The sequence below is a fragment of the Mustela putorius genome, unplaced genomic scaffold, assembly GCF_011764305.1.
Source record: "Mustela putorius furo isolate JIRA1106 unplaced genomic scaffold, ASM1176430v1.1 tig00003913_pilon_pilon_pilon, whole genome shotgun sequence".
NCBI classification, from domain to species: Eukaryota; Metazoa; Chordata; class Mammalia; order Carnivora; family Mustelidae; genus Mustela; species Mustela putorius.
In genome coordinates, this window is record NW_025422060.1 from 5,489,847 (window position 1) to 5,513,326 (window position 23,480).

Sequence of the window (23,480 nt, forward strand, 5' to 3'; positions counted from 1 at the left end):
GCCCCTTAAACAAGTACTTTTAAATCTTCTTGGAGAACTTCACGTCAAGGTTAATGGCTTAAATTATATTTTGAAGTTAGTTAATATTTATGTGTGAGGCTATATTAATATTTTGTTGCTCATAGCACTAGAATTGTTAAATTGGTTGTACATCTGTGTATTAGGCTTAATGTGTAGACTCATTCCAAAAAAATTGTAGACTTATTAATTATGGGTGCATTTACTATATGTCTCTTAAGATTGTGTTTACTTGTTAACTTTTTGGATATACCTAGTAAAGATATCATGCTGAGAGATGTACTTGATTAAAACAGATGTCCTGGGGGAGGAAGATAACATGTGCTGAGCTATGTAATTTGTGGTAGGAAAGAAAAGGAGAAAAAATGGCAGAAAAAGGAGGAGGCCATTAGATTTTAAAATAGCCTGGTAGGAAGTTCTGAATCAGATGTGGGGGAAGAGAAGTAAAAGATGTAAGCAGTTGTGTGTGTGTTTATCTCTGTGTATATCTCTTCTTGTTGAAACATGAGAAAGAAGAAGACTGGTAGGAGGCATGGAAAGCCTTCATGGCTATTTATGAAACTGCCAAGTAAACAAGTGGTTGGTACTGGGCAGTAGGTATGAGAAAACTTTATATGTATTGGTGGTTGGGTAATTACTTGTAAGTGACCTCGTGATGAATATGGGTAAAGGATTATGATGATGAGTATAGAACATATTTCAACTGGAGGAGAGTTGCCTTCAGAACATTATAGTTGGATCAGTAAGGAATCTAACCAAAATACTTGAGAGGTTAAGATAACAGGATAAACAGTGTTAACCTAGTCTAAAGAGAAGACTAGTTTCCACAAGTTTGGAAAATAGGGAAAGAAACAAATGAAAAGTTAAAAAGGTAAAAAATTTTTTAATATAGGTTATATTTTTAAATAAAATTAGGTAACATAACTTAGATATTTAAAGATGATTTTCACTTAGATCTGAGTTTCTAGAGCTACCCCACAATTTTGATTTTCTTTGAACCCATAGCTTATAATAAGGCTTTTTTCTTGTTTTATGTAACTTTCCCAGATCTTGGGTTGTGATACATAATTCCTGTTGTGTGACATTTTAGAAGTTTATAATTTTAATAGTGTCTCTTTGGGGGCTTCCCAGTTTCATTCCCCATCTCACCACCCCAGTATTATAACTAGAACACGATCTTGGCTCCAGTTCCCCTATTCTTATCCCATTGTGTCCACTCTTGCTCATATCGCTTGCCTTGATACCCAGCTGCCTTTTCTGTATAGAAGTTTTGTCTATGTCTCCATTTTCCTTATCCTTCCAGTCTCATTTTCTTTAAAGCTTTAGATTACGTGTCTCATGTTGAATTGACTTATCTTTCTCCCTAACTCCTCCTTCATACTTAGCTTTTTAGTCACTGGGCAAGGCGTAGTCATAAAGCCTGGCAGTGAAAGGGGCTGAACTCAGACTGGCTTTTAACCTATCATTGCTCCCCATTGCCTAGCTTCTCTGCTCCTAGTGTGACTTACAGTTTTCTTGTTATTCTTCATACTTTCCTTTTCTCCATTCATGTGGGTAAATATCTGACTAATTATAGTACATCTGAGCTCAGAGATGTTGCTTAAGTTATTCTATTACTTCCTGGAAGGAAAAAGAAAAAAAAAATCACCTGAGGATAAGTACTTCAGTGTGGAATTTTGAAAAGTTGTAGTGAAAAACTTCTATTTAGATAAAAGCACATTGTGATTGACTTCCTGGAAACGAAAGTAAAGGCTGAACATTTGGAAGGTTAGAATCTGTATTACTGCTATGCTATGGGACACCATGCAGACTTGCTGGGGCTCCGGGTGGGATAGAGACAGAAAGTAGCTTTTGGATATGGTAAGTTTTAGGTACCTTGTAGAACACTAGGTGGATTTGGTTTCTGTGGTTCATTTGTCTCTTTTATTTTTTATTTTTATTTATTTATTTATTTATTTATTTATTAAAGGATTTTATTTATTTGACAGAGATCACAAGTAGGCAAGGAGGCAGGCAGAGAGAGAAAGGGAAGTGGGCTCCCCATTGGGCAGAGAGCCCGATGCGGGGCTCTATCCCAGGACCCTGGGATCATGACCTGAGCCGAAGGCAGAGGCTTTAACCCACTGAGCCATCCAGGTGCCTCCATTGGTCTCTTTTAATGTAGAAGAATCTTCCTCCCTTTTTCATTTTTTATGAAATTGAATTTTTTGGAGAGTTCAGATCTGTTATCTAATAGGATGTCTACACTTTGGAATTGTTTTCTAATAATTAGCTTAGCTTTAAAATGTTTTTGACAAGAGTACAACTTAGGTGACACTGTGTATATCACATTAGGAAGCATATATCATCCAGGTTGTCCCACTGTTGGTATAATTAAGTTTGTCACTTGGTTAAGCTCATGACTGCTGCATTTCTCTTATTTGGGGCATATCCCTCTATTTATAATTAGTAAGTAGTCTGTGGGGAAATATGTTAGGACTCCCAGTAGCTTTTTAGTATTTGTTTTCAGTCTATCTGCTCAGTACCGTAAACTTGAAAATGTATTCCGTCACTTTAACAATTTTACAAAAGTTGTTTCTCACATTACTAGAAAATTTAAAAAGGTATTTGTTAGGATAAAAAATAAAGGGCAGAAATAAAGTTGAAATTACGTGTAAGTGAAGTAGAAGGGGGTCGTGTTGAAGCATACCTTTTTATGGGGTACGGTTTGGAGGATGGCACGCAACACAATTGTGATCTGTAACATTGGAGCTATTATAAAAATGTGAGCAATCCATTATATCTATTCTAAAGCAAGAGCAGCGTTACATTATTAGCCTTTTTAAAGCATTCCTGCTTGAAATTAATGAACTTTATTTTTTTTATAGGTTTAAGTGTAATACTGGATATTTATTTCTTTTAAGGTAAGTTTTTTCTTTTTCTTTTTTTGAAACATTACCATATTAAGTTTGTTATCCAGATAGTTTGTCTAGAAAGTAAATTTCTGTTACCGAAATTGGATCAATAACTTATTTGTCATCTGGGCTTATGGGCTTTAACTATTACAGAGAAGAAAATTGTCTTGAGGGGAATGATTGTTAACTGCACATATACATTCCACAATATGATGCCCAACAGTTGGCTGCTGAAGATTGGTAGGTTGTCACGGCACCTTAGGTTTACACAGTTCTGGTATATCTCAGTATTCAGAATTGCTTAGGTTTCCCTTGGGAGCCTTGAGCTCTGGGTTGAATATTAGTTTCCTAGGGCTGCTGTAATGAAGTGCCACACACTGAGTGGCTTAAAACAGTAGAAACTTATCATCTCCCAGTTCCGGAGGCTAGATGTCCAAAATAAAGACATTGGCAGGGCTCTGCTCCCTTTATGAAGGCTTTAGGAAGCAATCTTTCTTTGCCTCTTCCTAGCTTTGCCAACCTAGCAGTTGGCAGTCCTTAAAGCTGCTTCACTCTAGTTTCTGCCTCTGCTGTCACGTAACCTTCTTTCCTCTGTGTGTCTTCTCCCTGTTTCCAATCCCCCTCTCTTTATAAAGACACCAGTCATTGGGTTTTGGCCCCACCCTAATCATGTATGACTTCACTTAAATTGATTACATCTGCAAAGATCCTATTTCCAAATAAGGTCATATTCACAGGTCCTGAGGTTAGGACTTGAACATACTTTTTTGGGAAACACAATTCAGCACAACACATTTATGGTTGGGCCTTGACTTGAGTTGTAGCAATATTGAGATGCTGTGATCACTTGGAGGCTTGAGTACTCTCTCTGAGGTACTGAACTGTTTTGGAATTGATACAGAAATAAAAATGAATCCTTGGATTTCTCAAGCCAGTTTAGGGCTTATATCTATTTCAGACTTTGGCAGAGGGGATGAGAATTTTTAACATATCCAGATATAAAGACTTGTTATTTGCATTTGTGGGATTCAATCTGACAAGAATTGTGGCCCTCCTGAGGTAGACGTAAGAGGGAAACAAAGTAAGCTAGGAGTTTCTTTTCTTTGTGTGCGTACTTTGTCCAACTATTACAATACTGTCCTTTTTATCTGTTTATGTTAGGAAGGGAAACTTGTATAATTGGCTAACTTTTTAAAAGGTCATTAGTACTCTTGATCATTTTAGAAAATAAGGGGTAAAGGGTTATTGAATTCAGCTCCACTTTCAAAAAAGTTCTCAGGTAAATGAACCTAGCTCAGCGCCCGGCCCTTGGTAAGTGCCTGAGACATATTTATTGAGCCTTTCTAAGAAAGTGAAGGAGGTTTGAGGCAGTCATGAAAAGAAGGAAAGTTTTCACTTCTAATTTTTGAATTTTTTTCTCTCTGGCTGGTTAGGGTATTTACTATTCCAGTAATTGATTTGGTTTTGTTCATAAATGACTAGAGAATGTAGATTACAGTTAGAATTAGTGTTTTTAATATAGGACAATACATATGATACTAGACACATGTTTAGTTTCTGGGGTTTGAGATTTGAAGGTAATATTCTTTAAGGGCCTATATTATATGGTGCTTATGAATAAATCTTAAAAAATCTAGGCTATGTTAACGTTTTCTTCATTCTTTTCCTCCACTTACATAAAAATAGCTCTATTAATACAACAAGCTTTAAAGCCATAATGTGGCATACCATCCTGTTTGAGAGGTGAACATTGTTGAATAAAAATGGCTGACAGAAGTGGGAAGATTATTCCAGGACAAGTGTATATTGAAGTGGAATATGATTATGAATATGAAGCTAAGGACAGAAAGATTGTGATAAAACAAGGGGAACGATACATCTTGGTGAAGAAGACCAATGATGACTGGTGGCAAGTCAAACCCGATGAGAATTCCAAGGCGTTTTATGTGCCAGCCCAGTATGTTAAGGAGGTCACCCGTAAAGCTCTCATGCCGCCTGTTAAACAGGCAGCTGGACTGCCAAATAATTCTATGAAAATGATACAGAATCTCCATCTTCAGAGGTCAACAGAAAATGTGAACAAATTGCCTGAGCTTTCAAGTTTTGGAAAGCCATCATCGTCTGTTCAAGGAACAGGTCTTATTCGTGATGCAAATCAGAATTTTGGACCGAACTATAATCCAGGTCAGACTGTGACCCTAAGCTTGGACCTGACCCATAATAATGGAAAGTTTAACAGTGACTCACATTCTCCTAAGGTTTCTGGCCAGAATAGGACGCGCTTATTTGGTCACTTTCCCGGTCCAGAGTTCTTGGATGTAGAGAAAACTAGCTTCTCCCAGGAGCAGTCTTGTGATTCAGCAGGAGAAGGCTCTGAAAGAGTACATCAGGATTCTGAGTCTGGCGATGAACTTAGCAGCAGCTCCACTGAACAAATAAGGGTAAGAGGAATAGTAGAATTATGCAACACTTACACCATCATAACAAAAATACTACAGATTTTAATCAAAATCTTTGTAGGATTTAGGAATTGTTTGTTTGCTTTGTTTTTAGACTACACAAGTTCTGTCCTGATTTAATGAGATGGAGAATAGTATAACAAATTGTCAAGTTCATAAAGGTTGACTTTATGGTTTCCATACTTTTTATGCCTTTATGGGGCTTTATGTGTGGAGAAGATTTTTTTCTTTTCTGTTGAATTTACTTAACTTACCCAGTTATGATATTTCTTTTACTAGACAAAATTTGTTTTCTAACTGGATTCATTTTTTTCCATTAAGTTTTCAGGTACTAATGGGCATTTGAGGAAAGATACCCCTGGAATGTTAGCTACTTGTTTTTTGAAACTGGTTTATTGACCTTGAATATTTTTTTTTTTTTTAAGATTTTATTTATTTGACAGAGATCACAAGCAGTCAGAGAGGCAGGCAGAGAGAGAGGAGGAAGCAGGCTCCCTGCTGAGCAGAGAGCCTGATGTGGGGCTCTATCCTGGGATCATGACCTGAGCCACCCAGGTGCCCCGAATATTTATTTAAATCTCTACCTTCATTCTTGCACTTTGTGTCCTAAGTGTCTAAGTGTTCTTGCCTAGAACAGTAGCCTGAAAAAAATTTTGTGTCCATGATTTTATTTTATTTTTTTTGCTCCCTTACCTAATTTTATTTTGAGATTAAGTTTTTACCAGTTTGTCAAGTCAAGTGAAATAATTTTAAAAGCAAATGCAGGAAATTGAACTTGAATGTATTTGGGTAAGTCTAATTTTAAGTGAAATTGAAAATTGATTAATTTCTGGCCCAAAGCTCTGTTGTAAGATTTAGTCATCCAGTTGAGTCAGTATTTGTGAGGCTGCTCTTAGGTGTGGTCTAATTGTGATAGAACCAGTTTGTTTTTCCTGTAGCTTTTAAATTTTCTTGTGACATTTTGAATGAAAGTAAGGAAAAGGAAAGATTCTTAAGAGAAACTTATGATGTTTAAGATCAAGGCAGTTGGGCGCCTGGGTGGCTCAGTGGGTTGAGCTGCTGCCTTCGCCTCAGGTCATGATCTCAGGGTCCTGGGATCGAATCTCGCATCGGGCTCTCTGCTCAGCAGGGAGCCTGCTTCCCTCTCTCTCTCTTTGCCTGCCTCTCCATCTACTTGTGATTTCTCTCTGTCAAATAAATAAATAAAATCTTAAAAAAACAAAAACAAAAACAAGGCAGTTACATGAGGTCGCACTACCAGTTCACTGTCATGTGTTTTGCAGGCTTTTATTTTTTTGTAGTCTTATGTGATACTTGGACATAGGATATGTAATGTTTCTTGGATTTTTTCTTGTTCATGCTCCTTATTGAACGAGCAGGACCTGGGAAGGACATGTTTTCCGTTGCCGATAATCATCACTGTTACTGTGCGCTTCAGGTTATGTTTTATTTTTAGGTATGCTAGCAGTCCTGGATTCTCTTCATCATGCTCATTGTAAATTCACTGCATGGAAGTTCGTGGCGCCTAACCTCTCCTGAACCCCTAACACCATTTGGAAATCCTGTTAGATCTCTCTAGCTGGTCCTTTTCCTAACTCTTCACCTCAAGTGTTTTAAAACTTTTTCATTTTTTCAGTTCTCTCTCATTCACCTGTTTTTCCCTGCTCTCTTATCTCAGATAACCTTACCTTCTACTGACAGCCTAAATAAAAGCTTTGGGATGGAAAATATTTGGTTTTGGAGAGGAAGTATTGCACAGCAGTTGATAGTGCTGGCTTTAGATTTGGATGTGTTTCCATACCACTTACCAGCTGCGCCATAACTGCGGCAAAGTACTTAACCTCCGTGTGGCTCAGTTTCCTTCTCTTAAGATGGGGATCCCAAAGTTGTTGAGGGTTATGTGGGCTGCTGTAGCTAATATACTTCGAGCTATGCCTCGTGCATAAATACATTACATATCTGTTTCTCCTTGATACATTACTGCTAAGTCTGGTGTGGCTTAAAACAGTAAACATGATCTCAGTTTCTGTGCTCAGTAACTCAGAGGTAGGTTAATTGAGTGGTTTTACAGGCTTGGGGCTCTCAAGGGTATGGTCTTAATGAAGGCTTGGCTGGGGCTGGAGAAGCTGCTTCTGGTTCCATCTGGTTCACAGGGAGCTAGCTGTGCTGCCTCACAGGTGCTGGAATGATGTAGACCAGCTTTCCCTCAGAGGGAGCAGTCCAAGATGGGACATGGCATTATCTTTTAAAAGCCAGAGTCTTGAAAGTCGAACATTATCGTTTCCTTTTGGTTATACGTTTTAGCTGTATTCCTTGTGGGAGGAGACAACATAGGGATACGAATGTCAGGAGAGGAGGATCACTGGGGGCCATCTTGGGGCTGGCTAGCATAGTAAGTATTCAGTACTTACTTACAGAGAGAGCTGTTGTCGTCGTTTCTAATGTTATTTCCCCCATCAAATCTGTTAGTACACCTGTATCAGCAGTCCCCTTTCCCACTCGTACAGCGCAAGCATTGCCTCTCTTATCCAAGGGCAGTCTCTTCAGATCTGCTTTCCCCTACTTTTTCACAAACCTTTTGTTAAAGATTATGCAATATTGTGCTCCTATGGCTTTAGACTGATTATTTTTGTTGGTGATTTTTTTTCTTTCAACACTTTTAAGTATTTTACCCCCTCTTCTTGTTTGCATGGTTCCTTATGAAAAGTATGCTGTACTTCTTTCTTACTCTTTACTTCAATAGTTCAGGTGTCTTTTCCTGTGGCTTCTTCAAGCTTTTCTCCGCATTTTTGTTTTTTTGCAGTTTGTGTATGATACGCTTTTCTGTAGGTTTTGAAAATGTTTGTTTTCATTTTGGGACCTTTTTTTGACATATCTTTGTGCTGTTCTTTCCCAGCATATTTAGTGATCATCCTATCAAAGACATTTTCTATTTTTGTTATAGTGTTTTAGTTTCTAGAATTTCTTTTTGATTCTGTCTTAGCTTTTCCATCTGCCTGCCTACTTTGTTTTTGAATGTTGTCTTTCTTTCATAGTTCTTAACATGTAATTATTTAAATTCCCTGATAATTCTAACATCAGTGCTTTCTATATCTCTTTATGTCTTACTTTACTTTCTTTATCTCTTCAAATGTTTTCTTGCCTTTTGCCATATCTTCTAATTTTTTTGTCGAAGTCAGACATGTGTTACTGGGTAACGGGAATTAAAGTGATTCTTCCCTAGTGTGAGGTGTTAGACTAATCTGGAAGGAAATTGAATTGTGTTTGTTTGTTGTGATTTTTAGGTACCAGAGGCTTTAAATTTCTCAAGTATCCATGAGTTTCTCATTAATTTGTGATTCCCCACTAGGTCTCCTTGTTCTCTCCCTGTCTGGGAGGGGTTGAAGTACCTCATTACTTGGTCCACATACCTTCCACTAATACCATTTAGAGGATGGCTTCCTTACCACTTGGCAGTAGTGAAAGTTCTGACTTTCCCAGTAGACTGTGTGTGTGTGTGTTGGGGGTGGAACATGTTTTGTTACTGTCTGACAATGACTGTCCTTTTCTCTTTGCCTTTTCTGACACCACTCTCATGGGGGTTTTGGGGTGCCTTGTAACATCCTGGCAAGTGTGTAAATCTAGGTTACCTGTTTGCCATTGCTGGAGATGTGTGGTAGGGCTATTGGCTTTTTTCCTGTAGCATTTGGCTGTTGTAGAGTGGTTATGTAAAAAAGTTTTCAGTCTTGCTCATTCTTCCCCTTTTCTGGTCCTTTTGCTAGACAGAGCAGGAATTTGTTGGGGCTTTTTGGTCTGTGTCCGTTAGTGTTTCTGGTTTTTGCTGACTTCCCCCTTTAAATCTGGGATATATGAAGCCAAAATTAAATATAGGAAACTCAACCACCATGTTGTTGTTCATTGGGTCCTGAGGTCACTAGTTGGTCTACCTTCTCTTTACCTTTCAGAGTCTTCGTGTGTGTGTGTGTGTGTGTGTGTTTGAATTATTTAATAATAATTCTTGATCACTTTCACCTATTTGACCCATCCCCTACCTTCTCCCCTCTGGAACAACCAGTTTGTTCTCTGTATTTATGAGTCTGTTTCTGGTTTATTTGTTCAGTCATTTGTTTTGGTTTTCAAATTCCACATATAAGTGAAGTTATATGGTATTTGTCTTTCTGTGCTTGGTTTATTTCACCTATCGTTATAACCTCTAGGTTCATCCATATTGTCATAAATGGCAAGTCTCTTTCTTATGGCTGAGTAATAGTCCAGTGTGTGTGTGTGTGTGTGTGTGTGTGTGTGTGTACACATCTTCTTTATCCTTTCATCTACCGAAGGACAGATGTTTTCTTGTTTGCTTTGTATTATGTTCAGTGTTTTTATTTGTAGTTAGTTTGAGGAATAGGGAATGTACATATATTCCTTTTATCCAGAATTGGAAGTGATTGATAAGTTTTCAGTGGTACTTTTTAAGTATTAATTTTCTTGACCTTTTAACAGTGTTCTTAGTCTGGTCATCCATGGGATATCCTCTCGTTAGCTTTCATCACATCCTGTGCTCCTCCGTTGTTGTGCTCACCACATTTATGATGATTTTCTTCCTTCTTGCTAGGCAGTCTGTAATCTCCAAGCCGTGCTAGTTACTATGCCTTTGTCTGTCTCTGCCTATCGAGTTCTTAGTATAGTACCTGTCTTATAGTAGATAGGCTAAAGGCTTCTGGAATGATGACCAGTGTTTAGCAACAAATACTTCAAGTTAAAGGGGAAAAGGAAACCTAGGTTAATGTCCTGGTAAAGACGCATATTTCTTTCTGAAAAACAGTAACCTAGAAGTGCTGTGATTCTTGCCTACAGGCATATCAAAGAATATTAGGGAGATGGAGTCAGAGGTAAAAAGTTCTAATTCAATGCAGAGATTCCAAAATTTGAGTAAAAAATTATAAAATTGTGTTTGGCTCTTTGTTCCCAGTAAAATGGATACATAATTTTATTGTCTTCCTATGAGCAACAGATTTTTAGGTCGTTTCAAAGTTCATACTAATGGTTGCAGAGAATATGAAACTTTGAAAATCAGTAAGTTAGTTCAGAGCTCTAAACCTTTTAAACAGCCTTAAAAAAGGGGGCACCTGGTGGCTCAGTTAAGCCATTGACTTCAGCTCAGGTCATGATCTCAGGATCCTGGCATCAAGCCTTATATCAGTCTATGCACAGCAGGGAGTCTGCTTTTCTCTCTCCCTCTGCCCTCGGTACCCCCCCACCCCCGCTCATGCACTTAATCTCTCTCTAAAATAAATAAATAGAAAATCTTAAAAAAAAATATGCTCTGTTTGCTTCTCATGATCTCACTAATGCTACTTTAATATATATTTTACCAGGCTTGAGTATCGAGTTTCTCAGTTCCATATAATTATTAGAAAGTGTTGTCTAAAGCTGGAGAGTAGAAATGGTATGGTAGATCTTTGTCTATAAGCCTGACAAAATGCCAGACAGAGAAAGGACAGTTAGAGGACTGACAACCTGACATAAATTTAGGAAGGCCAAACAACTTTAATGCCTAGAATCATTATTTTAAAATATAATATGAATATTTATCATGGTCTTAAATCTAGAAATGTTTAAGTTCTAGATTTTTAGGTGGTAGATACATTTATAGAAAGAATATCTTCATTAATAGTGATAAACTGATCCATTTCTGGCATTTGGAACCTAATCTTAAATTAATCTGGAAAATTTTATATATGAAATAGTTCATCAGCATTTCAAGGTATTACTCTTCTATACTGGTTTCATGAAATAAATTTCGTAATTTGTTACAGATCTACACTTTGTTCCTAATTGAAAAGCATTTAAATATTTATTTTTAGTCTTTCCTTAATCCGAAATAGTGTCGACTGCTAGTATAGATGTTTATTGTATTTAAAAATACAAATTAAACTATACATACATACATATATATTTACAAAGTAAAAATCATACTGTATGTGCAATTTCAGTGTAGGGAACATTTTAAAAATTGTGCCTTAATACAAACAATATCTGTTATACTAAGAAGAATGCTTGAGGGATGTAATTTTTCAGGCTAATTGGATTTTCTGGCTAATACAGATTAGGTATAAAAGGTTTCAGTGTTTGTTAGAGATTTACCTAAATCTGTTTCCACATAGATGGTGCTGAATCTAAAAACAGATATGAATTAGCTTTGTGTAGCAACAACTAATAATGTCCCCTGTCATCCAAATCCTTGCTCAGTGTATCTTTTTGTTAAGTCCTCCCCTTGCCACACTGCTGGAGCGAGTGCAGTCATTATTTAGCCACATTTAGGCACAATGTTGACGTTTTAAGACTATTCAGTGTCCTTAACTTTCCTCCCTGAGACATCTGGGAAGCTCCATCTTCTGTTTCTGCTTCCCAAGATTATCTTCTCTTCACATCTTTATTCTTAATCCAAACAGGAAAGAATAATAGTTTTAAAATTTGGTTTTATTTGATGGACTACTTGATGAAAAATACCAACCCTTTTCTCAAGAAATGCACATTTGCACCAAATTGTGTTAAAATTTCAAGGTATCCAGAAACCTAGATTCTTCCCCCCCGCCCCCCTGCACGTTTTTAGTTTTTTAGAGCATGAGCAAGAGTGGAGAGGCTGAGGGAGAGAGAGAATCTTAAGCAGGCTCCATACCCAGCCTGGAGCCCTGTCTGGGGCTCAGTCTCAAAATGTCACAGTCATGACCTGAGCCAAAACCAAGAGCTGGACACTTAACTGGCTGAATCACCCAGGTGCCCCCAGAAACCTAGATTCTTGAAGTGAAAGTTTTTGGCAGAGTAATTAGGAGTAAAGATTGATAAATCTTTAGGGAAATTTAGGCATGAATGCTAGATAGATGGAAATTTGGTAGAGGAGATCAGCTTGAAATTATATTTGGGTTAATTCCAAAGGCAAAATTGAGTGAGATCTTTTAGGATAACTGGTATTACTAGGTTCTTTCTGGAACTAAGAGCCTGCTTTATTTTAGTGTTGACCTGTTTATCCGGCCGCTTCCTCTTCAGTTGTTTTTGGTGGTGATCTTTTTGAGGATCTAGTGAAAGCCATGAACTGTCTAACTAAGAAGGGACCTACATTGCATCAGTGCCTACAGTTGCATTGGGCTCACTATCCATGTAAATAAAACTCCTTTTATGTCTGCCTGCCTTTTACCTCTTACCTGACCTTTTCTCGCCTTTGCATTTTCTAAGACAACTAGAGTCTCTTTTAACTTTCTTCTAAAGTTTACCTGTCCTTTTACCTTATTAATCCATAATGCATTTTGCCTTATTTTATTTTACTTTCACTTACTTTTTTTCTACTTTAAGCCTGATGATTAATCAGAACTTAGCTGTAAGTGCCAGAAACCAACTGTGCCATGGTGAGGCAAAAGGGAATTTATTGGCTCATGTAACCAGACTACAGGAAGGGTTTATTCATTGGAGCCAGGGTCTGGTTTACTGTCACGATTCCTTTCATTGCTTTTGTCTCTTGTCTCTGATTATGTCTCCATGATTTTGTTATACTTCCCAACAGACTTCTTCCACATGGCTATAGATGAGTTGCTAGTAACTACTAGGCTCACGTCCTTCGTTTTTGTATTAGGGTATTTTATTTTCTTCTCTTAGTTCTAATTCAGAAAATCTCAGAGAAGGAATTGGGCTTAGCTTGTGACATGCTTACACTTATGGCCAGGGGCATGATTGGGCTGTACCCAAACTGCATATTTGGAATTTATTTTAGAGAAACTGTTCCTCCAGAGAAGTTGTAAGTAGTTCCCAGAATAAGGGAGAAATCTCAGAGAGACAAAATGGTACTTACCAACCATATCCTCTGTTTCTGAGATTGATTCTCGAGGTCTTCCCACATTATACCTCTCTGTGTACCAAGTCATTCATTGACACCAGCTGCTCTGAAGGCCAGAGAGGGAGCTGGCAAAGTTGGAACTGCCAGACTGATTCCGGTTCAGCAAAGAAAATTTTGAAGATCCAGATTTCAAGTAGAGAGAATTCTTTGTGCTATAAAATTAGAACAGCAAAGTAATATTCTCCTTTGTGCATATCTTGGCCTTTTCAGAATGTAGTCTTTAAAGCCCAAGATTGTGTTCTATTTCTGCCAGTAAACTTTTGATAGCAAATAATTCAGTAAATAATCTGTATTGTGAGTACAGTACTCACTTAAAAGAAAACACCACCTTAAGATATGCCTGTAGATGCCGAGAGGTGAACTTGTGATGAAGAACTGAATTTGTATGTCAACTTGGCTGGACCATGGTGCCCAGGTATTTGGTCAAATATATTCTGAATGTTTCTGTGTAGGTGTCTTTTGGATGTGATTAACATGTAAGTCGATGGACTTTGAGTAAAACAGATACTCTCTCCATAATGTGGATGGGTCTCATTAGAAAGACTATAGTACAGAATAGACCTTCCCCTCAGCGAGAAGGAATTCTGCCTGCAGACTGCCTTTGAACCTAAACTGCTACTCTTCCCTTGGTCTCCAGCCTTCCAGCCTACTCCACAGATTCTGGATTTGCCAATTTACTTTTCTCTTTCTCTCTCTATATATACACACATCCTGTTGGATCTGTTTCACTGGAGAACCCTCCCGACTACACCGGATGTGTAACTGTCTGTTCCAGTCTTTATCATCATAGTTAGATCTGAAAGGAAGACCTGAAGTTCATATGTAAAATCCTTTGCCAGGGGTTCCTGGGTGGCTCAGTTGGTTAAGTGTCTGCCTTCGGCTCAGGTCATGATGTCAGGGTCCTGGAATCAAGCCCTGCATTGAGCTCCCTGCTCAGCAGGAGCCTGCTTCTCCCTTCCCTCTGCCTGCTGCTCCTTCTGCTTGTGCTCTCTCTCTGTCAAATAAATAAATAAAATCTTAAAAAAAAATCCTTTGTAGGGACATCTCAACCTAGCTTGATTAAGTCTTGTGCTCATCTCTGGGCCAATTACTCTGTTAGGTTGAGTACTCCAATTTGTCAGAACTGCATTTTTTCCAGTCTCTTCACAAAGAAGGTGTGAGGTGAGCAGGGTAATGTAATTGGCAGTTCTATCAGAATCACATCATTTGGGGGAGGGCAGATAACCAAAGAAGGGAATGGGGGGTAGTGCTAGTATGTGAAAAGGAGAATGCTAGACAATAAGAAACAATGAATGTTCATATAGCACAGTTATTGCTATACCTTGGGATATATCTATCCTTTGGAATATGGAGTTAATATATTTATGTTTCAGAATTTTTGGATACTCAGTAAGGTCAGTTGCACACAAATTTTTTCACATCTGTAGGGAAATTCTGATAGACTTTAAATGCATGAATATTCTAGTCTGATTTTAAAAAGTCAGACTTTATGTTTAAAGTCACTGTGTCAGTTAACTTGGGATATTGGAAATTTCTCTGTCTCTTGATATATGTGTGTGTGTGACACACATATAATGGTATTAGGATCATAGTAGAGTAGTAATAGAAAATATGGTTGAAAATAATGACATAATAGAGTCATTAAAAAATGTGTACATTATAAATATTCTATGTTTTCACCCTGTTTCCTGCCTAGGAAAGAATTTGCTAATCTAGGTGACATATCAACAAAAACAACAGATGTGGAAACATTTTTGCATTTTTCTTCAGAAAAATCTCATCTGTATGCATAGACTATCTTTAGCAATTGCTTCAGTAAATGCCAGACAGATGGTTTAGACTCAGAATGACTAACAAATAATTTTATCACCATAATTACTGTGAAGTGTGGTATAGTAACACATAAGCTCAGATTTCTGGAAAATCATGAATGTAACTTGGTACATTAAGGAAGGAGATGCAGAATAGTCTTCTGAATCAGAGAAATTTTTGTCTCAGGGCCTTTCTACAAGATATTTGACTTCTGAAGCCCTCTTTCTGGAACCTGTGGTTGGATACTGCTCTCTTTGCCTGCTTTTCTGACTCATAGCAGTGTAAAATTCGATAACTTGAACATAGTTGGAAAGTGGGTAACAAATTGATTTCCGATGAGAGATACAAAAATACACTAGAGGGGACTCATGAAAATAACCACAACTGGAGAGGAAGGTAAAGGGCAACTAGCTGTTGCTGAGCATTTCAGTGCGTCAGGCACCAGAAGAGATGCTCACATATGCGGTTGCTTCACCCAGGCTATGTAAGGTAGGTAGAGATGACTTTCTTATTACACTGAAGAAACAATTCTATATTCTCAGTTTGCAAAGTCGGGGGAGTACTTGTATCTTTTAAAAAATACTTAAATATGACAAAATAAAAACTTGACATTTTTGTGTTAGGAGTTGAACCAGTTGCTTTCCACAGTATACCAGTTTTACCTGAGGGAGTGATTGAGAAACTAGGGCATTTGTTAGATATTTTCTCAGATATGAACAAAGTAAGCCCATCGCTTTAAGTAAAACAGTGTTTGTTGCAATGATAAAATTCAAGCTTTAAAGTACAAATTAGAATTTTAAAAATTTATAGCTACCACCTTGAGCTTATACTTCTTAGTCTTAAGATTTTTCTGATGAAACATTGGTAATATTGAGTATTTTGTTTTGTTCTTTGTCTTTCATATTGCCTAATGAAATGTTTTAATATTTGGAAGAGAAGAAACTACCACTTTCTGAGTTTTGGTAGAATGTCAGAACAATGTCCATAATTATCTGGAAGGGCTATTAAAATATTTCTCCCTTTTCTGTCTGCATATCTTCATAAGATCGTTTTCCCTTTATGTAGTTCAAAACAAATATTACAAAAGACTTAATGTAGAAGTAGATTTGTGAGTCTGGACAAAGAGATTTGTAAATGTTCAACAATGTCATCTTTCTCATTAATGTTTTTGGGGAGACTATTATTAGTTTTCACTAATAGATATTTATGCTAACATATAATGGGCTTATTTTTAAATGAGTCGAACAAATTTTAAAATTTCTTTAATTTGTAATGACTAGGTAGCAATTGATAGAACATACATGAACAAAAGCTCTTTGGTGCTCTCGAGTAATGTTCAGATTGAGAATTGCTGTTTTGGTGAAAGTGTACATCTGGCTATGTGATAATGGCATTTGATTGAGGCATTGCAAGATTCTTCCCCTTGGAATGTACTCCTTTGTGTAGTAGGTAAATGGTATGTGTTAGTGGTTTGTGGTTGATGATGATAAAAATTTTTTTAAAAAGATTTATTTAGTTATTTGAGAGAGTGAGAGAAGAGATGGAGAGAGAGAGAGCATGAGAAGGGGGAGGGTTAGAGGGAGGAGCAGACTATCTGCTGAGTAGGGAGCCTGATGTGGGACTGGATCCCTGGACTCTGGGATCATGACCTGAGCCGAAGGCAGTCGCTCAACCAGCTGAGCCACCCAGGTGCCCACAATGATAAAAGTTTTTGATAAAATATTTTAAAAGTTGGCTATATACTTTTTGGCTAAACTCTTTTTCAGTTTGACAACTGATTAGGTGAATGATTTGTTAAAATCTGTGTTGGTTAAATCAGAAAGCATATATTCAGTGGTCTTTTAACAATACATAGAATTAAATTGATTTTTTTGATGTAAACCCATATAAACTATAATGAATTATAGTAATACCAAAGTGTTGGAAATTTCTTGCCTTAGGAGTAGTTTATACTTGAATCAAAAATTGTTGTGCATGAAGTCACATTCCCACAAGGAAAGCACAATATGAAAATACTCAGTTTCAAGATCTGAAAACCTTGAATATGCAAAAATAGGAATGACAAGAAGTGAAAGACTTATGTCTCTAGTAAGGATGGAAAAGAGGAAGGAATCAGACTGCCTTAAGTATCTTTTGTGCTGAAGTTAGAAAATGGAAAACTCACCAAAAAAAAAAAAAAGTCTGCCTACTATATTGGTTCTTCCTTAAGCATAATATGGAGTTTTTTTAAAGCGTATTTTAATCCATGCTCCAGCATTAGTTACAGTATTTGAAAGATTATTGTACCTTTCTGTAAAGAGACCAAGATTTTTGTAGTCTTCATAATTATTACTATTAATTGTCTTTTTAGTAGTTAGCTAGTTTTTAGTGTCTCTCCAGGACATACTCAGTGTAATGTGGGGGGGGGGGGATTGTGCTATTAGATATAATTTGCCCAATTAACCTAAAATGAAAATGCTGAAAAATTCTAGGTAATAGTTTTGTTTACTGTAGGCTGTGATTATTATAATTTTTTCAATGTAGATATTCAACTTTTGGTCTGATTAAAAAAAAAAAATCTAAACAAAAACCTTGTTTCCCTTACTCTCTAAGTTTGGAGCACTTATTTCTCCTACTGCATGAGTTTGTGTGTTTATTATTTCTGACATTCATTTAAAGTCCTATAGATGTAGACTTGAGTCTTATTTTGGAGACTCTGTCCTCACAATTCTACCTAATCATTTTTTGCCTCTTAGTTAGAGCCCAGAGTATACATCTGGCCTTCTTAGTTTTTGTATCTAGTAACTTTTCCACAGATGAAGACCATAGGTGACGTTAGTTAAAATCTCGTAAGTATTTGTGTACATAATCTAGCTGAATGGTTCACAATGGGGAATTGTTTTGCCTCCCTTTCTCTATGAGAAATTAATGGAGGAGAAGGTATCCAGTCCCTTACTTTGGGAGAGTAGACAGAGATATGGTGCTGCAGTCAGAAATGTATTTGAGGGGCACCTGGGTGGCTCAGTCGTTAAGTGTCTGCTCAAGTTATGATCCCAGCGTCCTGAGATTGAGCCCCATATTGGGCTCCCTGCTCATCAGGAAGCCTGCTTCTCCCGCTCCCACTCCCCCTGCTTGTGTTCCCTGTCTCACTGTGTCTCTCTCCGTCAAATACATAAATAAAATCTTAAAAAAAATAGAAATGTATTTGAAACTTATTTTGATAAATTGGTGGGTATGTCATGACCATTATTTTATAATTTCCAAAGTACTGCAGAGCCATGAAAATAAATCTTCAGAATTGTCTTTTCCTGCTTAAAACTACCTCATGCACCATACTTAAAGGCACTCAATAAGTTGGATGACTGTGTATTGAATAAAGTAGTAATCTGTTTACTAGTGGGATACACTTTGCATTGTTAATTATTCTACTTTTATTGTGCATAGAAAAATTAGTTGGACAGTTGAAAAAAATTTTTGAGCTTGTATTTTTGATGGTGTCAATATGGCAACCATACTTTATGAATCAAAAATCAGAACGAAAGTCTGTCCCATACTTGTTGTGACCAAGTATGGGAAGTGGAGAATGTACTTCTGGGGACAGTGGGAGGCACTGAAATCTGAACTGAACTGTATGGTTGCTATGCTCATAGACCGGAGAGTATTATTTAATTATTTAAAATCTTTATTGATTACTTATGCTATGCTAGGCGTGTTTTTGAAAGTATGGAACAGTAATGAAATTCAGATCTTTCATTAAAAGGCAAACTGGAATTAAAATTGAGTAACTTAGCACTTAATTTTTAATTATTTTTTAATTATTTTTTTAAGCACTTAGTATTTCTTGATGTTGTTTTTCTGTTTGCAGTTTCAGGGAGAGACAGTGTTTCAGTTATTAAATTTTAAAATATTTTACACTGTGGTAGTGAAAGTGTTTATTAAACATAGCTCCAAGAAATGATTTTACTTCTTCTCATTAGCAAGAATATAGGTACTGAGTAACAGCCCGGACTTTGAAATCAAATAGACCTAGTTTTGATCTGAGTTCAGCAACTTCCTCATGAGGAGGAATAATTAAACTCCTGGGTGTTGAGAAGATTAACAGATAAGTCAAGTCAAGTGCTGTGAATGGAATTTATGCTTAATAAATATTAATTGCTATGTATTGTTTTTGTTCCTGCTTAAGGAAAATTTTATAGGGAAAAAAAGACAGTTGGAAACTTTGTGGATTTCTCTTTGAGAAGCTCAAACAGAAAGTTCAAGAGAGCTTTTCTGAGGCAACCAAAAATTCTTAAATTTGTACTTAGTATTTTATATACTGTATTGGGCCTCTTACAATGTATCAGTGGGCCTGGGTCATGCATTCTTGTTTTTCCACCTATATGGACAATGTTACTACTTTAGGCATGTTTTTATTATTTTTTTTTAACATAATATTGCTTACTACACTTATATTTGATAATCTTTTGTCAATTTTAATACTCTTTTAGAAAACTGATATGATACAGTTTTTTGAGGAACTTACAACCTAAAGTCTGGGAAGTACACTCAACTGCTCTGAATCTTGCTTCCTATTCCTGGGTTGGCACACTTCTCAAGTACAGCAATTTGTCTGTTAATTTTTTCTATCCTATCAGTTACGGATGTGTTGAACATTTGTTGAATGAGTAAGTGAATGAAAGAGAGCATAAAAGGCTACTAGTGAAATCAAAAGACCTGGACATTATAGAATAGGACTTCTCAGTTTAATTTCCCAATTAATAAATACATTGTCAAACAGAAATGTTCTTTTATTCTCTGGCACAAGTCCTTTTCTTGATTTTCCAATTTAGTCTTTAATGTACTTCACATAAGAAATATAAACAATATCATTTAATATAATTTTAGTAAATAAGCTAGGAAAAAACCCTGCTAACCTATAGTGTCAGTCTGTTAATCTGTATTGACTTTTTCTTTCTTTCTTTTTTTTTTTTTAACTAGAACCAAGTGTGAGCATGTTAGGTGATTTGTTGAAATGCAGGTAGTAAGTAGGATAAGGCAGTGAATAGGATGACCTGTGAGGTCAGAGGGAAAATATCTGGGGAAGAATAAGTTAAATAAGTTAAAATTTTTTTTTTTTTTAAGGTTTGTTAGAGAGGGCACATAAGCAGGGGGAGCGGGAGAAGGAGAAGCAGGCTCCCCACTGAACAGGGAGCCTGATGCAAGGCTCAATCCCAGGACCCTGGGATCATGACCTGAGCCGAAGGCAGAGTTTAACGTACTGAGTAACCCTGGTGGCCCGAGTAAGTTAATTTTTAAAGCTAGAGATTCTGCATTTAATTGTGTGTCTGTTTGAAGCTGGCTAGCAACTAATAAAGTATGTATGTATATATATATACACAAGGGGAGGGGCAGAGGGAGAGGGAAATGCAAACCCCCCGGGTGAGCAGAGAACCAGACATGGGGCTCAGTCCTGGGCCTCCAGGCTCATGACTGGAGCTGAAGGCAGACACTTAACCATCTGAGCCACTCAGGTATCCCTGAAGTTTTATTTTAAAATAAAATTCTTTTCAAGGCATTCTCTAAAGGTCTTTGTGATACCTAAGTCTGTAGTTAAGAGAACTATTCTTGTCTTTTAAATAGGTATTAAAACTTACGTGTGAATTAAGAAAATTGAAACTCAGTATTAACGTAAAAGCTGGATTGCATTTTCTGCTACTCCTTTCTGAAATTTATAGGAGAATGTCAATGCTGAATGCATGTAAATTTTGTAATTTATTTGAGGTAATTACTTTGGAAGAATGCAGTGAAATACATAATACTATTAATTCTTATGTACTTGGTTTTAGTAAAATCTAGCTGAATATGGGGAGGGCATCTTCATAGGAGTTGCCGATTTCTTCTATAAAGAACCAGATAGTAAATATTTTAGGTTTTGTGAGCTTATGTGATTTCTGTTAAGTATCCAACTCTCATTGTAGCATAAAAGCAGCCATCAACCATATGGAAACTGTATGGCTATGTTTCAGTAAAACTTCATTTACAAAAATGTGTTGCAAGTTGGATTTGGACTATAGATTGTTTGTCTCTATATCAAATATTGGGGAGTGCTGTACTATTTTTTTGTTTTTATTTTTTTTGACTCACTAATAAGTGTGAAATACAATAAAATGCTCATAAAAATTGCAGAAACATTGTCCTACAGATAATATCTGAAAAAGAACTTTTGCTCTTATTTGATTGCTCAAGAACTTTATCAGCTGGTTTAAGACTGTCCAGATTTTTGTATTAAAGGACGCTTAGGGGTTTCATTGTGAAATTATAGAAGTACAAGATGTTTGAAGGTTAAAAATTTTAAGTGACGTGTTCACAACTTCATTTAAGATATCAACGGGTTCTACTGGAGTAGTAGATTTCTAAAGTTTTGTTTTGTGGTATTTTTTTCTTTTTAATCCTATTTTCTGTTTTCAGAAAAATTCCTTTTTTGTTAGAAGATAGTTTACTTTTCTTTTTGCCTTTTGTAACTATATTTCATAATTTAAAAAAGAGTCTAATACTTTGTTCAGCTTAGCACATCCCTTTTCTAGCCAGCAAAGTATGGTAAAACTTAAAGTTTTATTACTTAGTTTAGTAAGTAATGTATTAGTAACATATTGGTAAGTAATATGTTTAGTAAGTAAGATGTTTAGTAAAACCTCTCTCTCAGGTATGCCAGATTTTCCTTCACTTGATTTGTCATGCCTATTATTGAAAAGCGTTGGGGCGCCTGGGTGGCTCAGTTAGTGAAGCGTCTGACTTCAGCTCAGGTCATGATCCCGGTCATCTCCCTCTATGGCTTCCCCTGCTAGTACTGTCTCTTTCTCAAATAAATAAATAAAATCTTAAAAAAAAAATTATTAAACACCCATGTCATGTCAGTGGCATTGTTAAACAGTCTAGTAATGTAACATATACCTAAAGATTAGATTGTTTTTACAGAAAGAGCATCTATTTCATATTTCAAGTAATTTTTTTCTTCATTGACAGTCCTGTTACTGTAATTTAAATGAGTTAAGGAAAAATAGTGTTTATCAGTTGTAATGGCTAAGTAACTAGCTTTTCTTTAGGTATAATCAAGCGGGAAGGAATGTGATCTTTTTAACTTTCAGCTACAGATTTAATGATTGAAGTGGGAATGAATAAATTTTAATGTTCCTCTAGTAACTAAATATAAATAGAAAAATATGGATACTTTTATAGTAGTCACCTTCTGTGCTGTATCACTGTTGTTATGCAGTAGTTTTCATGTTAGTGAATTCACTGAAAGAGAATATGAAGATTGAAAACTGTGATAACCAGACTTGTTTCTTCCTATGGTTAGCACTTTGTTCTGTTAAAAGGAGCAAAGCATCTTTATGCCATGTTCAGTGTGTCTCATCCTGAAGAGCAACAGTATCCTAAACAGACACAGTAAACAAGAAGCCAGTAAATCTTAATTTAGATCTCTATCACAGATTTTCTCATTTGTTTTTATACACAGAGACTTCTGAACACTGGATGAAAACCTTTTTATTTCTTCTTGAATGTTCAGATACTTAATGAAAAGCTGCAAGCATGTATAAATAACCGATTTGGAATCAGAGGAGACCAACAGGATTAGGACAGGATAGGGTAATTCTGAGTCTTTAGATGAGGGTCAGTAGTTAATTTGACTTAGGGGAACGTATCTTTTGTATTTATTTATTTTAAAACATTTAAAAAAATATTTATTTATTTGAAAGAGAGAGCACAAGTGGGGGGCGGGGAAACAGATGGAGAGAGAGAGGGAGAAGCAGACTCACTGCTTAGCAGAGAGCTTGATGTGGTACTTGATGCCAGAATCCTGAGATTGTGACCTGAGCTGAAGGCACACACTTAACTGACTGAGGCACCCAGGCACCCCATATTTATTGTATTTAAGAGTCTTTTAAAAAAAATTCTAAACTGTAGTTGAACTAGTTTTGAAGAGCCCTAAGAGGAAACTGAGGATTTGGGAAATAAACCACAGTTTTTGATAGCATTAACTCTGTAGATTTTGAGTGTACTTAATAGATGAATTTTATTTCATGTACTTTGAAATATAAGTAGAATGTTTTGTATTTTTCTCTTTGGCAGTAAGGATGTATGAGGAGGTCTAGAGAAACAAAATTACTTTTAAACTTAGGTGCTGATTTTTTCCTCCTTTTTTGGATTAATAGTCTTCCATGTATATGTAAGATGTCAAGATGTGGAAAATATGTAAGGTATCAGGGTTATTTTTTTGAATGATGACCTTTAGAGTTGATGGTAAATTTTATTTGAGGTGTTTGAAGAGAAAAGGGCTCTTATTAGGTTTCTCAAGAGAAAAAGAACCAATAGGGTATCTATAGATACACTTTTTAAGAGACTTATAGGACTTGTCTCATGCAATCATGGAGGCTGAAAAGTCCCAAAATGCTGTCCACAGTATCTGTG

At 36.4% G+C, this 23,480-nt stretch overlaps 1 protein-coding gene across 6 annotated transcripts in view; it reads left to right on the forward strand.

Moving 5' to 3' along the window:
- ARHGAP12 (Rho GTPase activating protein 12) overlaps positions 1 to 23,480 on the forward strand; it is a 107,638-nt gene that overhangs the window by 13,974 nt on the left and 70,184 nt on the right. For all 6 annotated transcript variants that reach the window (XM_004777865.3, XM_045069218.1, XM_004777867.3 and 3 more), the window contains exons 2-3: positions 2,886 to 2,921; positions 4,599 to 5,353. In XM_004777865.3, the coding sequence (XP_004777922.1) occupies positions 4,676 to 5,353 (678 nt within the window). In that variant the 5' untranslated portion in view covers positions 2,886 to 2,921; positions 4,599 to 4,675. The remainder of the gene's footprint in view (positions 1 to 2,885; positions 2,922 to 4,598; positions 5,354 to 23,480) is intronic.